Here is a 15,471-nt window from a genome sequence, read left to right on the forward strand (position 1 = left end):
TTTAAAAAAGCGCGTAACACAATAGAAGTTGTTGCATTTCTGAGTAATGTGTACAATTAATAATACTGTTATACTAATAATACTATTCATTATTTTTATAAAAAGGAGGTAATTTCATATGACATTTGTTTCTTTGTCTTTCAAGCAAAAATTAGAGACAAGAAAGAAACCATTGGGAAAAAAATCGCTTTTTTTTTCTTTTTTTCTTTTTTGTCCCAGCTGAGTTGCCGTACGCGGAAATGTCGTTGTCAAAGCAAAGCTCACCTAGAAGAGAAGCGATATCTGTCATTCACCAGGTTTGTTTTGATCGGACAAAAGTGTGTTTTTCATACTTGGTTTCTATTCGGTCAACAAGTAAAGCGGGCTAATTAATTAAAGGCTAAAGAGTTACATTTAAGACAAACGTATCAAATCTTCTAACCTCGAGTTTTCTGCTAGACACCTTGTGTTTTAGTTATTGAAGGTGAAGCGAGTTAGTTGTCTCTTACTGTATATAAGCTGTTGTGTATATTTTAATGTGTGGTTGTCATTTTATATCATGCAACAGGCTTAGGATGTTTTATGCTTTAAAATTCATCATTTACATATAAAAGCCTTTATATCTGTGAGTTACACAAGATGATGTTGTGTTTGTGTATTACAGTAGGTGGTTATAGTGTGTGTGTGTGTGTGTGTGGTCCAATGTTTTCCAGAAAGGGGGTGTTAGTTTGTTGGGCTCTTCTAGTTGCACCGGCAGCATGACAGAGAGAGGTGTTTGTGTTTAACAACAGCTTCTGTCTGACACAGAACACTCTGGATAGGAAGAGAAGCAGGATTTGTTGTGTTTGAGAAGAGTTGACATTGGCCTTGGACGCAGTAGATTGTGATGTTCTGACCGATCACTGAGCTTACAGGGTTGAATTCAGGTATGAGGGATCTGTGAACTAGAAGAAGAAGTTAGCCTTCCTTTGTTTCCTTGATGTTTTAAAATACTGCGAGTCATTTTGATGATTTGTGTTCTTTTACGTATTTTGACTCAAACTAATGGCCTGAATCTGATTTGAAACCAATGCAAACCTTTTTTTCTTCTTCTTCTAGACCTATGTAATGAAGTGAATTAAAAACATTTGTTTTAGATATAGGTAAAGAATTGAAAGACTGCCGTATGAAATTAATATGACTGTAGCAGTCACATAAAAATTAAGCTTAATGTCTAAATTATGTGCTTATGATGTAGTTTTACAATAAAAATGACATTTTAAGATTTTACAGATAATTTAAAATAACATTTTGGGCTTAAGTAGACGTGTAGACATTTATCTGCAGCATTAAACTTGATTTCAAGATTAGAACTAGTGCTGTCAAATCAATTAATCGCTTAAAATATATGTTTGGGTACATATATGTATATATGTGTATGTGTGTGTGTCTATATATACATACACACACAGACACGTGCACACGCACATAATATAGATATACACATATTATATTATATAAACACAAAATGGTTATCGCGATTAATCAATTTGACAGTACTAATTAGAATGAAAGCCAAAAATACACATTTGATGGATTAAATGGGTTTATGTAAATGTATTACACAGTATTCTGGAATACAAGATTAGGTCAAATATTTTTGCATAACTATAAATGATATAATTGTTGACCCAGGTGTAACTCTGCTGTATCACTCCACGTATTGTTCTCAGACTATGAAATACTTGATCATTTTTTGGGGGTAATCACCAGATGATTATGTGTTACCGTCCCTGCTTCTGTCTTGCAGTGGTGAGGCGTTCTGCTGGTGTGAAATGGCAGATGCATCAGCTCGTGGTTTTGAAGCGGTCCCTCTGAAGGGTGGAGAGACTGAAGGGAGCGTGTCTAAGGAGAAAGGCTGCGCAGGAAAGCTGGGATTTTCCCGCATGACAGGCTGGCGCACAGCAGCGTTCCTCCTCTCGCTCTTCGTGTGCCTGGTGGTGGTCTTCGCCTTTTCATTCATCCTTCCCTGCCCCGTGCGACCGCAATACCGGCCCACCTGGAACCACACGTTCCCCGCCGCAGGTGAACACCGTCAAAATTACAGTAGTAACTTTCTTTTCTTTTCTTTATTTATAAAGCCCTTTCAACGCAGCTCAAGGTTGACACACAGTGCTGTACAATACAACTAAACTCTGATACAGTACATTACAAATACAAAAGAACACAACACAACCGAATACAGACATTAAACCTGGTTGAAAGCTATTAATAAAAGGTGTTTTTTAAGCAAATACTTAAAACTTGGTAGAGATGAAGCATTTTTAAGCGAAGTTGGTGAGTTATTCCGAAGGCTCGATCGCCTCTGCAGTGGAGCCTCGTTCTAGGAATAGAAAGCAGACCAAGAGTACAGGATCTCAAGGACCTGTTTGGTTTACGGATGGACATTGCATCTGAAAGATAAGACGGTGATTGATTATGTAGAGATTTAAAAACAAAAATTTGAATTCTAAATTTAAAGGGGTGGTTGATTATGATTTTACTTTTCTAACTTTAGTTAGTGTGTAATGTTTTGCAGAGAGAAAAGACTTGATTTTCACAAGACGTCGTAAATGGGGGAAAAAACTCAATTTGACCACAGGAGTGTTTCTGTATTTCTGATTGGATCCTGAGTGTGTTTCTCTCCTACAGCCACGTATAATTTCCTGGCTGTTGAGGAAGCCAATGGAGACAAAGTCTTGGATGTGTTCTTAATGTACAAGGATGCTGATGAGAGGCGCAACACATGCTTGAGTCAAGGTAAGCTGAAACACACATGCACAAACCCGCTTGCTGTTGCTTTTCTTCTGTGGAATACAGACGAATCTATTATAAAAATAATATTATATATAATATATATATATATATATATATATAAGTACTGAGTAATATTAAGCAACTACATGTACTTACTATAGGGTTAGGGTAGGATTAGGGTTTGGTTGAGGGTTAGTTGCATGTAATTATGCATTATTTACTGTTATTACTATGGTAAGTACATGTAACATATGTAAAAAGGACACTGTAAAATAAAGAGTTACCAAAAATGCAGTTCAGTATTAGCTTTTGTAGTTTTATGTGAGGAACAGACCCAAATTTAAGTCATTATTCACTGAAAATCGTACTCAGGGTTGCTGCTTTATTGTGTATTATGGTTTGTTTTTTCAGATTTATCAATCCCCTGTATGGTTTTAACGGCTCTTGATGGTACTGATGGGAAGACACTTTGGAAAAGACCTTTAGCTGCTGAGTTTGATTGGGTGGAGTGTGGCGTGAAGGGGCTCGGAAGTAAAGGATCAGGATGTCTGGTTGCTCACGCAGACAATCTCACGGCGATCGACAAAAAGTCCGGTACAGGATTTCATTACACAGAGATATGGACATATGTATTTGAACCAGTACCAATATTATGGCACACACTACTGTTCAAAAGTTTGGGGTCGGTAAGATTTGTTAATGTTTTGAAAGAAGCCTCTTCTGCTCATCAAGGCTGCATTTATTTGATCAAAAATACAGTAAAAAACGTAATATTGTAAAATATTATTACAAATTTAAATAGCTGTTTTCTATTGTAATATATAGTAAAATGTCATTTCTTAATGTGATCAAAGCTGAATTTTCAGCATCATTACTCCAGTCTTCAGTGTCACATGATCCTTCAGAAATCATGCTAATATGATGATTTGCTGCTCAAGAAACATTTATGATTATTATTATTAATGTTGAAAACAGTTCTGCAGCGACACATTTTTTCCTGGATTTTTTGATGATTAGAATTATTATTTGTCATAGAAATCTTTTGTAACATTATAAATGGCTTTACTGTCCTTATATGCGTCCTTGCTGAATAAAAGTATTCATTTCTTCTTCTTTTTTTTATCTTTCTGAGCCCAAACTTTTGAACAGTAGTAGTGTATGAATATGGTAATCTTTCAGTGCCATAGTAACACGATACTTCTTGTCCAAAAGTGCATTTGTAAACATTTAGATGTTTTGTTTCCATCAGGTGAGATCATGTGGCAGCAGTCGCGCTCTTCTGTGATGGGTGGAAATCTCCCGCTGATCAGCGTGATGGATCTGAATGCTGACGGAGCAGAGGACTTTGCAGTGCTTTCATATAATCCTGAAACACCATCAGTCACACCCATACCGGTACGACACACACACACACACACTAGTGATGGGAAGTTCTGATCATTTTACTGACTCGGATCTTTGAGTTTCGTTCAGCATACTGAACGAATCTTTTTTCCCCAAGTTGTTCATTTTCAGCTGAATATAATTGAAAGGTTACATGTTAATGTACATGCAAATTCCCTAACACATCAACTTCCGCAAACCGTGATCACATTTATAATAAGAAAAAACCCATAATGCAGCCAATGCCAAACTACGAGAAACAGATATAATTAATTCATTGCTTAGCTGGGGCTTAGTTCTACTCTTCTACCGGAAATGATTTAGTTCACCTCCCGCGTCGTTCGTTCATCACGAGTTATGGAAAAGATCCATCATGACAGAAATTCACAAGTTTATAAATCGTAAGAAATTTGAGACTAGAAATGCATCACAACTGTAAGAGTAAGAAAGAAACTACACGCTTGTTTGTAAGGAAGGTTGGGAATTATTAATTAATTTCTGTCTCCAATACGGCCTTCGCGTCAAGTGACGAAAGAGCGAACGACTCATATCTGAAGACTCAGGAGGTGAACTAATGAGTTCTGTTTCCTGTACAGAACGTGTTCAACAAAACAAACAAATCACTTTCAAAGGCAACTCGTTGTTCCCGAGTCATATTAAAGATTAGTTCAAAATGAGTCATGATCGACCCATCACTAACACACACACACGACATTCTAATGCTCACCTGTTCTGAATATTTTGTGATGATTTTGATTATGGTTATCTCCTCCTCCTTTAGCTGGTGTTTTTCTCAGGGAAGTCAGGTGATCAGATCGGTTCACGGGTGGATGTGGATGTGAATGGGGTTTTTGGTCATCTACCGTTCAAAACGGCCAGTGGCGCTCCATACCTGCTGTTACTTACAGGTGTGTCGCTGCTTTTAGCATCTCTTCTTTAATGTTTCTCCTTTAAATTCCCCTGAACTCAACAGTTTCTTTCTCTGTCCACAGACTCAGGGCTCTACGCGGTGTGTGTGCAACATCTGGCAGCTCGAGCTGGTCTGAAGTCGGCGCTGAAGAAAGAGAAAAGCTGGGAGGAAATATCAGACGGTCAAACTGGATTAATCTCACTCTATCAGTAAGAAGCGTTGTGGGCTCAAACTTCTTCACTCTCTTTCTTTGTTTTATCCACTCGTCATTGTTTTATGGGTTTCCTCTGATTGCCTGTCTGCAGGTCTGATTCCCTGAGGCGTGTGTCGGTTGTTCACGGCAGCGGTTCTCCATCACTGCTGGTCCAAACGGACTCCAGCGTGTCACTGCTGCTCACAGACAAACTGAAGATCGCATGGACCACCAACACCAGCGCTCTGCTCAGGTGCGGTAACCAGTCCAAACTACACAAAACACTGGAAGGTGCATTTTACACTACACTAATGCATTCCTGTGTGTGTTTTTCTAGTGTGCCCACATTTGGCCAATTCGACAAAGATGGAATTCCAGACATAATGATAGAGGAAGACATTGGCAATGACACCAAAAGAGTGAGTGACCAAATTGGTATTAATCTATCTATAAATTACAGAAACGTCTGTGTGTCTGTCTGTGTGTCTGTCTGTCTGTCTGTTATTCGCATATCTCTCGAACCGTTAGTCCGATGGATTTCAAACTCGACAGGTGTCTCGCTACGGGCACGAGTAAGTGCAGTGCCAAGTTTGATGTTGTTTGGATTAGAAATGCAAAAGATATCGGTAAATATATCGGTAAAAGAAGCACTTGGAAGGTTGTGGTTTAAAAATAAACACTCTGTCAGCTAAACATTAAGTCAGCTACACTGTTTACTTCTGAATATTATATTTTATTCACGGCCATCATTTGTAGTAGCCTATTCACAGACTGTTTGCTCAAGCGTAGCGTTTTTTTCGGAGTTCACTGTGTCGCACTTATTCATTTGTGGATGTTAACTGAATCTGTAAGTCAGCTACGCTGTTTATTTCTGAATATTATATTTTATTTTGGTGCGCTTAACCTTATTGCTTTCTACCATGCACAAATAAAAATGTCACTGAACTTTTGCTGTGTAATTGTAACAACGAGCACTCAAACACACCGAACCAACAATTACTAAAAACACACACAAAAACTGATTTTGCACGGGCACTTTGCACTAGTAATAATAATTTGAGGTGTATGAGTGTAGAGTAATAGTAATAGAATATGCCTTTTACCCTGATTTCCCTTGTTTTAATCATATATCAACAAATAAAAACTTGGACACTACCATTCAAAAGTTCGGGGTCAGTACGATTTTTAAAAAGAAATCATACTTTTATTCAGCAAAGATGCATTAAATTAATCAGAAGCGACAGTAGCATTTATAATGTTACGAAAGATTTCCATTTCAAATAAACAGTTTTTTCCTGTTCTATTGCTCAAATAATCCCGAATACAACGTATCATGGTTTCTACAAAAATATGTAGCAGAACAACTGTTTTCAATATTGATACAGAAATCATAAATGTTTCTTGATCATCAAATCATCATATTAGAATGATTTCTGAAGGATCATGTGACACTGAAGACTGGAGTAATGATGCTGAAAATTCAGCTTTGATCACAGGAATAAATTACACTTTACTATATATTCACATAGAAAACAGCTCTTTTAAATTGTAAAAATATTTCACAATATTTCAGTTTTTGCTGTATTTTTGATCAAATAAATGTAGCTTTGGTGAACATAAGTGACTTTGGTCACACTTTCGATTAGGGTCCAATTCTCACTATTAACTACAACTTTTGTCTCAATAAACTCCTAATTACTGCTTATTAGTAGTTAGTAAGGTAGTTGTTAAGTTCAGGTATTGGGTGATTAAGGGATGTAGAATAAGGTCATGCAGAATAAAGGCATTAATATGTGCTAATAAACAGCCAATATCCTAGTAATATGCATGCTAATAAGCAGCTAGTTAACAGTGAGAATTGGACCCTAAAGTGTTACAGAGACTTCTTTATGTATATAATATATGTTTTAGGTTCTGGTTCTCAGCGGACACTCTGGAGACGTCCTGTGGAAGCTCAATCTGTCGTTCTGGACTCCGAGTCCTCGTCCCGCGTCTGTCCTCACACTAAACGCATTCTCAGTGTTCATGCTTTGGGGACAGGGTCACAGCAACCAGACAGTAAGAGCGTAACACACACACACACATACCTGCAGGAATAAGACACTGATGTATTTGTGTTTGATATTCAGATGCAGTCATCATTCCTGCTGCATCCTCGACACTCACAACTGCTGCTTGAAAGAAGAAATTCTGCACAGAATATCGTCTCTTTTAAGGGTATTTCTTACTCACAACTTCATCAAGGCTTATCTAACCATATATTTCTTTTTGATCATTTATATCTTATAACGTTAGTCAAGGTTTCTTACATCTCTTTATTAGAGGCCAAACATCAGGCTCTTACTGTATCCGTTAGTGTTCTTCTCCTCCTTCTGCTTTCGAAGTCTATGGTAGCTCATAGAACAGTATGGTAAAAAGTTATGAAATTTGGCACACGGATAGAGGATAGTCTGAACATTAACCACAGCAATTTTGGAGTCTCTACCTCATTCCCTCTAGCGCCACCAACTGTCCAAAATTTCACTTACATTTGGGTTAATAACTTTTTGACCAAATTATTTTTTTTCTCTAATTCTCAGACTCTTAATTCTTTTTTTCTACTCTATTACCTCATAATTTTCCATCATGGAAAATTTCCCGCCATTTTCAATTTCTCGGAACAAACTACTTTTTTGAACTCATCTTAGACTGTTGATTTGATTTGATTTGATTTGATTTATTTTATTTTTTTCTGGTAAATTTAACAATAAAATAATAAAATAACAATGAAATGACAATGAAATAACCAAAAAAAAGGAGTAGGCTGAAGCCAAGGCTTATATTTGCCTATTTAATCACATACCTGAAGAATCAGCATTATAAATTATAAACAAAAAACATACAAAAAAAACAGCATACATAATTATTATAATTATTAATTTTTTTTTTTTTTACTTAATATTAACAAAATTTACATACTAACTGAATAATCATTAACAATTTTCTTTTTACATTTTGTTTTAAAGCTAAACAGAGAAGTACATAATTTCAAATCATCTTCTAGTAAATTCCATAATTTCACACCCATAACTGATACACATCTAGATTTAACATTAATTCTTTCTTTTCCACATTCAAACATAAACAGGCCTCTTAAGTTATATCTACCCTCTCTTAACTTAAATAATTTCTGAATACCAGATGGAAGACTTTTATTAAGTGCTCTATACATTATTTCCGCTATTTTTATATATACGATATCTGTAAATTTTAAGGTATTACTTTGAATAAATAGTTTATTAGTTGGTTCACGATATCCTACTTTATTAATAATTCTAATTGCTCTTTTTTGTAACTTAATTAATACAGCTATATTAGTTTTATTTGCATTTCCCCATATTTCTGAACAATATGACAAATAAGGCATTACTAATGAGGAATATATAATTCTCAAACCTATTTTATTTATTAAATCTTTTGTTTTATACAATATTCCTACAGATTTTGCTACCTTACTTCTGATGTATTCAATATGTGGTTTCCAACTAAGTTTATTATCTAAGATCACACCTAAAAATTTTGTTTCATAGACTCTTTCAATTTCAACTCCATTTAGGTGTAATTTAGCATTACTATAAGTCCTATTACCAGAAAATATCATAAATTTTGTTTTATTTTCATTTAAAGATAACTTATTATAGTCAAACCACTTCTTTAACACAATTAATTCTTTTTCTACCAATTGCAATAATTCATCCATATTTTTTCCAGAGCAAATGATATTTGTGTCATCGGCGAACATTATAAATTTCAACATTGTAGATACTGTAAAGATGTCATTTAAATAAAGAATAAACAATTTTGGTCCCAAAACTGAACCTTGAGGAACTGTTGCTTCCATTCTAATGAAAAAATGAACCAGATCATCTTCATAAATGAAAAATAACACAAGAACGAATGCGACGAAGAGCTTGCCAAAATGAACACACTTCCTGTCGGCCATTTGATCTTTTTTTAAACAACTTTTTCTAACTCCAACACTGTTTGTCTGATTTTCACCAAATTCGAGTCAGATCATCTTCAGACCATGTCGGCAAAAAGTGGATTTCGTGTCGATAGACGAACTGTATATCATTTTTGACACCAAACTTTTATGTAATTGTCACCCAACACTGACCACACCAGATCAACTTGGTGTCAGCTCCACATGTTAGTCAAAAGTAATAAACAATTATGTCACATTACAAGTGATTATTTATGGGCTTTCAACCATTTTGCTTTAAATCATCTCCAAATTTGAAAGTGTCTCAATTTTCAGCTCCTCATTCTGCCTCTGTGGTGCTCATCCCCTTAATCACTGCTTACAGCTATATTTGTTAATGGTTTTTGCTACTGTACTTTTAATGTAAAGTTTTATGCATTTGGATTTGCTGACGTTTCTTTGATGTGTGAAAAAAGTCTGCAAAACAGCTGAAATATGTTGTAAGTCAGGTTTGTTAAGATAATAAGCATCTCTCTGCGTTTGTTTAGCTACGCTGTTGGAGCAAGGTCGCCACGCCTGTTACTTCGTCCTGACTGGACCGGACGGACGACAGCGTGCAGAATTAGGCGAGACGGAGCCCGTGATTCTGACCAAGCGGAAGATAAAGGATGACGTGTGGGAGAGCGGCGTTCTGGGAGTAGCGGCTGATGAACCCGTCTCTGAAGACATGGAGAAGTCCGTGAAGGAGGCCTTCCACATGCTGCGCTTCAGTGAAACACAATGATGTGTTTAAACGCTAATCTTCAACTCAAAGGTCATACAGGCTAAAAGCCAGTTTCTGCATGTAGAACTTGCACTCTTGAAATCCAAGTTTATGTCTCGACCACTTTATTTAGAATATCTGTCAATCTGATTTAGTCTTAGACTAAGAATAAAACCCAAGACACTAAACCAAATCATCAGGGCTTTTCCCCTGATACGATACGAGTGAATGTATTCATTTAGAAGGGACACAAGCTTTTGGCTCATGCTGCATGACAATCGTAAACTACTGTAAAGCATTTCAGATTTCTGCATAAGGCAGATGACTGTCAAGAAGTATCTGGGATTTCATATAAAGGTGAATCTCGTACAGAACAGTCCAGGTCATGAAGAATTTGTTTGGAAAATTGCTTAAATGTCATCAAAATAATGGCACACTTGAAAAAAAAATTGTTTTTCTCATTCCCTCCTTTTGATTCAGGTATGAAACATGACCTGGACATGAGATTCATTGTGCTTTTTTCATTGTATTTTGAGTCTTTCGTGCTGTATTAGAGTGACGTTTTGCTTAACGCTATAGTGGAGGAGGTTACACAAGTCTGCATTGATTCACACACACACACACAAAGCAACACTAAAACAAGGCCTAACTTAGATGTGTGTGTCTTAGTTTGCAGTGCAGTGCAGTTTGTTAGGATGGAGACTTTATGACTGGTTTAAATGATTTATTAATGGTTTCATGAGTTTGTTTGTAAGCTGCTGCTATTGTTAAAGATGCACCTTTGCAATACTGTGATGTGTTTCACATAATGCTGTACATTTAGTGCCTTAAATAGGGATCTGATCACTACAGGTGCCGTCATGAGAATCCGTCTGTCTGCTGTTGTGGGTTTAGTTTAAAGTAGGGATGTAGACATTTCTTTGAACCAATGAGCTGAATCTAGCAAAATCAGAGCTTTAAATCGTCTTCAGTTTTCTGTGCATCGTCTGCATTCACAGGGGAACCGGACGATCGGCTGCACCAAATCCAGATGCCTTTCAATCTAAAGAAGCCAAATAAATAACACTGTGGATTATATATAGTTGTAGTAGATGAACATGTTTCAAATAAATCAGTTAAGGTGATGCTTTGTATTTATTAGAGTGAGATTTATTAGTAATTAGTTTAGGTTCACTGATTTTGTAAACCTGTAGATCAGGTCAAGAATTTTGCATCTTTATTTGAGAATATTATACTTGATTGTATTGTTACACTGTGTAATAAATATAATGCATCCAGTGCTTCTGTTTTTGAATCCTTAATGCAAGATCATTTCTTATTTCATGAATATTTAAGACTCATTTCATTCCCTTCGTTTAAAAATGTTCAAGCTTAGCTCATGGATATTTATTAGGTCACACCAACTTAGTATTCATAAGCCAAGCTTTCGTAATAGTAATATTTTCTTCTTTTCCTTTTTTTATTTTGTTATGCAAAAAGGCTATATTATTCAATACGATATAGTATCTAATACGATCAACAATGCATTTTATATACCATTAATAATGAATGAATACAATTCATAATGATATAATACTATTTAATAAATGTCAACAAAACAACATTACTATGTTCAAACGTATAAATGTTTTGTTCTTTATAATAAATAAAAAATATTAGTAAAGCTGAAGTCTACATAGCATGCGTGTTTAAAACGTGTCACATGACTTAATTGTACCGCGCATGGGAAGTCTGTGCACGCGCCGCGGCGCCGCTCACCAGTCAGGTTCTGATAACTGTCACGTGCACGAGGTTCATGTCGGTTTACGGGACCAGTAATGCAAGACTTTTTTTTTTTTTTTGTAGGAAGTTAATTACTGATTTATTCACGCTTTCCCTGGTACTCGTTTATGAGCCATTGATGGGTTTATCGAGATGTTTAATTAGCTTAAGCGTCAGACTATTAAATGCGTCTCCTGGTGAATGCGAGACCGGAAAAACAGGGACGCACCTGGCTGTAAACACAAAACAATGCCATGTTATCATGTGCTGACATGCTGAGATGTCCCAACGCATTCTGTACTTTTCAGGAACTTGCAGTTGCTCACCAATTATACATGGCAATCACTGAGGGGTGGTCAGTTGATCTCAGCTGCATGCCAAAATACTTCACATTCAAAATACTTTCCAGCTTTATCTATGAGGTTAAAAAGGGGAATGACTGAAGAGGTCCACAGGTTCAGTGTGCCCACAAAAAATCTTTCCATTTTTATTTTTAAAAGGTATAGAGGCCCATGCATATATTAACGGATTCAAGAAACTTCTTGAATGTTATTTTTACCTTTTGTTCCACATAATATCTTCAGCATTATCCTGTTTAAAATGAACATAGCATCTAGTCCCAGATGAGTCTCAGTGTACAAAATTAATATTTCAACCATATACTGCATGTTTAGGCAAACAAGATGCTAAAATAAAAACCCCAGTATCTTAATCATGCAAACATAAACATATGTCCAGGTGATTATCCACCGATTAAATATTAACCTGTAGCGCACCACACCATGCCCTTTCCGGATATGTTGACATCCTGAAAGTTACATGAATTCACATATAATAAATACATGATTAAGCTATTTATTTGAATATTTATTATCTATACAATGCACATGTATTTAAGCATATGAAGGCGCATTGTGTTTGCCTGGAGAATTACAATACATCTATCGCATCTCAGTTTCAATGTGACCTGAGTCCGCCATACCGTGTGTACAGGACTGCACGAGCGCTCACTATCATCACACACACTCACACACACAAGTGGATGAGGATTGTGTGACACTGAACAAAAGTCACTTTCAGCAAGCCGCCTCAGACAGGTAAAACAATACAATATGCTTTCATTGCATGCGGTAATTTAACGCCTTCTATTGAAATACATTTTCCAATGTGAGATCAGATATTGATTATCATTGTAAAAGCGAAAGTGTAAGAGGATATCGCCTATATCGGGTCTATTTAAAATACAAAACGAATATCCATTTAAATTGAATAATAAATGAAACATAATAGGCTACATTAGATGCGCTATTGTAATCTTAATTTAATATATTAATGTATATTCGTTATATGCACGTTGACTAAACGCATTTCCTGTAGGCTACTCTATTTAGGCCTATCATTATATAGATATAATATAAATTAGTTTTGTGATCGATGTTTTTTCTTGCTGAATTGAAGCACAGTGCGGGCAGCTTTACGGTCATACAAGGGCATTTTCGGAAATATTTCATTCATTAGGCTATGTCAAGCCGTTTTGACTTATTTATTCGCAGGATATTATATTAGCCTTATTATTTTTTTATATCAACAATTCGATTTGAATGACAACATGGCGACATTTAACTAGAGAAAAGGCAATAACAGATATCAACAATTATAGTTTTTACTAATTGGAAGTTTATAGATATCAGTAGGCTATGGGTGATGACGTCATTGATAGCAAGAATTCGCATTTTTACTTGAGGAAATTGAATTGATATCAAATAATTAATATCCTGATTAAAAGTTAAAACGGCTTGCCATACATTCATCTGTTTTTGAATGTGTTAGATTAATTTATTTAAGATAGTTTAGTGTCTGTCGAGATAGTTAAAGTTGGATCTTCAGCCGTTTGTTTCATACTGTAAGTGTATCTGAATCTGCATGTCTTAAAGGGACCGCGCGAGTCATCATCATGGCTGAGGACATCCAGCAGAAACTGGAGAAGTACCGCACGGCACCGTTCGATGCCCGTTTCCCGAACCAGAACCAGACGAAAAACTGCTGGCAAAATTACCTGGGTCAGTCATACACAGGACACATTAAATACAGTCTCTAATAACGTGCCAAAACTTGTGTAGCCTAGGCTACTAATGAATAACTTTAAGGTGGGTCTACATTGAAAATACTTTTTAAACAGAACTTCTTGTTATATGATATAGAAAAATTTCAACTTACTTTTGGTCGATTCGGATCCCAACGGAAAGCACTCTTAAATGACAAACGCGATTTTAGTTCACTAGCGCTCTAAAAACTTTTATGATTAATTAATAAAATTCTGTTCGAAACATACACTACCAGACAAAAGTTTGGGGTCAACTTTAAATTCATGATTTCTGAGGAAAAAATAATTAAATAGGCTACAATGATTCATCAAAAGCATATAAAGCCGCACGTGCACACACAGTGTATAATATATATATATATACACACACACATTATATTATTATTATTATAGGCCTATATAAACAAACATTACACATTTACACAATTTAATACGCACTAATATAGCCTATATATAGGCCTACACACACACACACGGTTTCCACAAAATAATTAAGCAGCACAACTGTTTTCAACATTAATAATAATCAGAAATGTTTCTTAAGCATCAAATCATCATATTGGAATGATTTCTGAATGATCATGTGACAAAGAGCGGTGTCGTGTTAGCACCTATTAACACTAAGTTAATAAATAATGATCGTTGCGACGGAAGTGAATCAATCAAAACTTTAGCTGGACAATAACTTTATTCTAGAGCTGCTGTAAAGCCAAAACATTCTCTGTTACTTTAATGTCCTATTATCACTGTAAAGCTGCTTTGGAAAAATCTATAGGCCTATTGTTAAAAGCGCTATATAAATGAAAGTGACTTGACATGACACTGAAGAATGGAGTAATGATGCTAAACATATCACCCCAAAATCGAAAGGGGGGGGGGGGGGGGGGGAGATAACATTTTGCATAAAGATAATGAGGCCTGGAACCGTTGAAATTTGTTGCATTTTCCTATTATTTTCAAGCATGGAACCTGTATGCTTTTTTTGAGATTCACTTTCAAGGAATACCACGAATACCATGAAATTACCATAGTACCATATCCCTCCAAAAAAAAAAATCTAATTATTAATATTTTTTATTATATAGATTTTCATCGATGCCAAAAATCTCTGGATGCCAAAGGTGTGGACACAGCCCCATGTGACTGGTACAAGAGGGTCTACAAGTCTATCTGCCCTCTCTCCTGGGTAAATATCCCCTCATTCCCAACTTCTGTCCAAAGCGTAAGCAGCAGAGTTATGCATAAAGACCATTTACTCTCAATATTTGGTGTGTCGTTCAGATCGAGAAATGGGACTCTCAGAGGGACGACGGCACGTTCCCAGGAAAGATCTGAAGATCTCCAAAACACTGCATCAGAGGAACCGAAGCGCATCTGTCTGTGGTCTCGTCTCACCCCAGCCGAACAGGGCCTTATCAAAGATTGTTCAAAACTGCACTTGTCCGGCTGGAGGATGAGATAGATTGTTAATGTCATTCCTTATATAAAAATGTGTTGCATATTCTGCATTAAATTCTCAGGCATTGAAATGTGATTCTGTTGTTGCGTGCTTCATGGAGTCCCCGTCAACTATGGAAGCATACGGGTAGCAATATTCAATTTGAAATGTAATATGCAAAATGATAACGCAATATGTAAAATT

At 36.0% G+C, this 15,471-nt stretch overlaps 2 protein-coding genes and 1 gene segment (V, D, J or C); 2 read left to right on the top strand and 1 right to left on the bottom strand.

The window, feature by feature from the left end:
- LOC311284461 (Ig kappa chain V-III region MOPC 63-like) overlaps positions 1-15,471 on the bottom strand; it is a 945,935-nt gene that overhangs the window by 22,340 nt on the left and 908,124 nt on the right.
- fam234a (family with sequence similarity 234 member A) lies at positions 213-11,241 on the top strand. Of its 4 annotated transcripts, none has more exons than XM_084398694.1 (13): positions 213-296; positions 693-905; positions 1,769-2,043; positions 2,650-2,757; positions 3,166-3,348; positions 4,004-4,149; positions 4,919-5,045; positions 5,130-5,256; positions 5,353-5,493; positions 5,578-5,659; positions 7,152-7,298; positions 7,370-7,457; positions 9,750-11,241. In XM_084398694.1, the coding sequence occupies exons 3-13, from the start codon at positions 1,794-1,796 to the stop codon at positions 9,983-9,985; spliced, it is 1,635 nt and encodes a 544-aa protein (XP_084254820.1). In that variant the 5' UTR covers positions 213-296; positions 693-905; positions 1,769-1,793; the 3' UTR covers positions 9,986-11,241. The 4 variants fall into 4 exon arrangements, with proteins under 4 accessions (XP_084254820.1, XP_084254819.1, XP_084254818.1 ...); XM_084398693.1 differs by having other exon boundaries at positions 224-296; positions 787-905; XM_084398695.1 differs by having other exon boundaries at positions 288-463; positions 787-905.
- cox6b1 (cytochrome c oxidase subunit 6B1) lies at positions 12,692-15,363 on the top strand. Its single transcript, XM_084399463.1, has 4 exons — positions 12,692-12,822; positions 13,660-13,785; positions 14,915-15,015; positions 15,111-15,363. Exons 2-4 carry the CDS (start codon positions 13,680-13,682, stop codon positions 15,162-15,164), a joined length of 261 nt encoding a protein of 86 aa, XP_084255589.1. The 5' UTR covers positions 12,692-12,822; positions 13,660-13,679; the 3' UTR covers positions 15,165-15,363.

The sequence above is a fragment of the Rutilus rutilus genome, assembly GCF_951802725.1.
Source record: "Rutilus rutilus genome assembly, chromosome: 24".
Lineage (NCBI taxonomy): Eukaryota > Metazoa > Chordata > Actinopteri > Cypriniformes > Leuciscidae > Rutilus > Rutilus rutilus.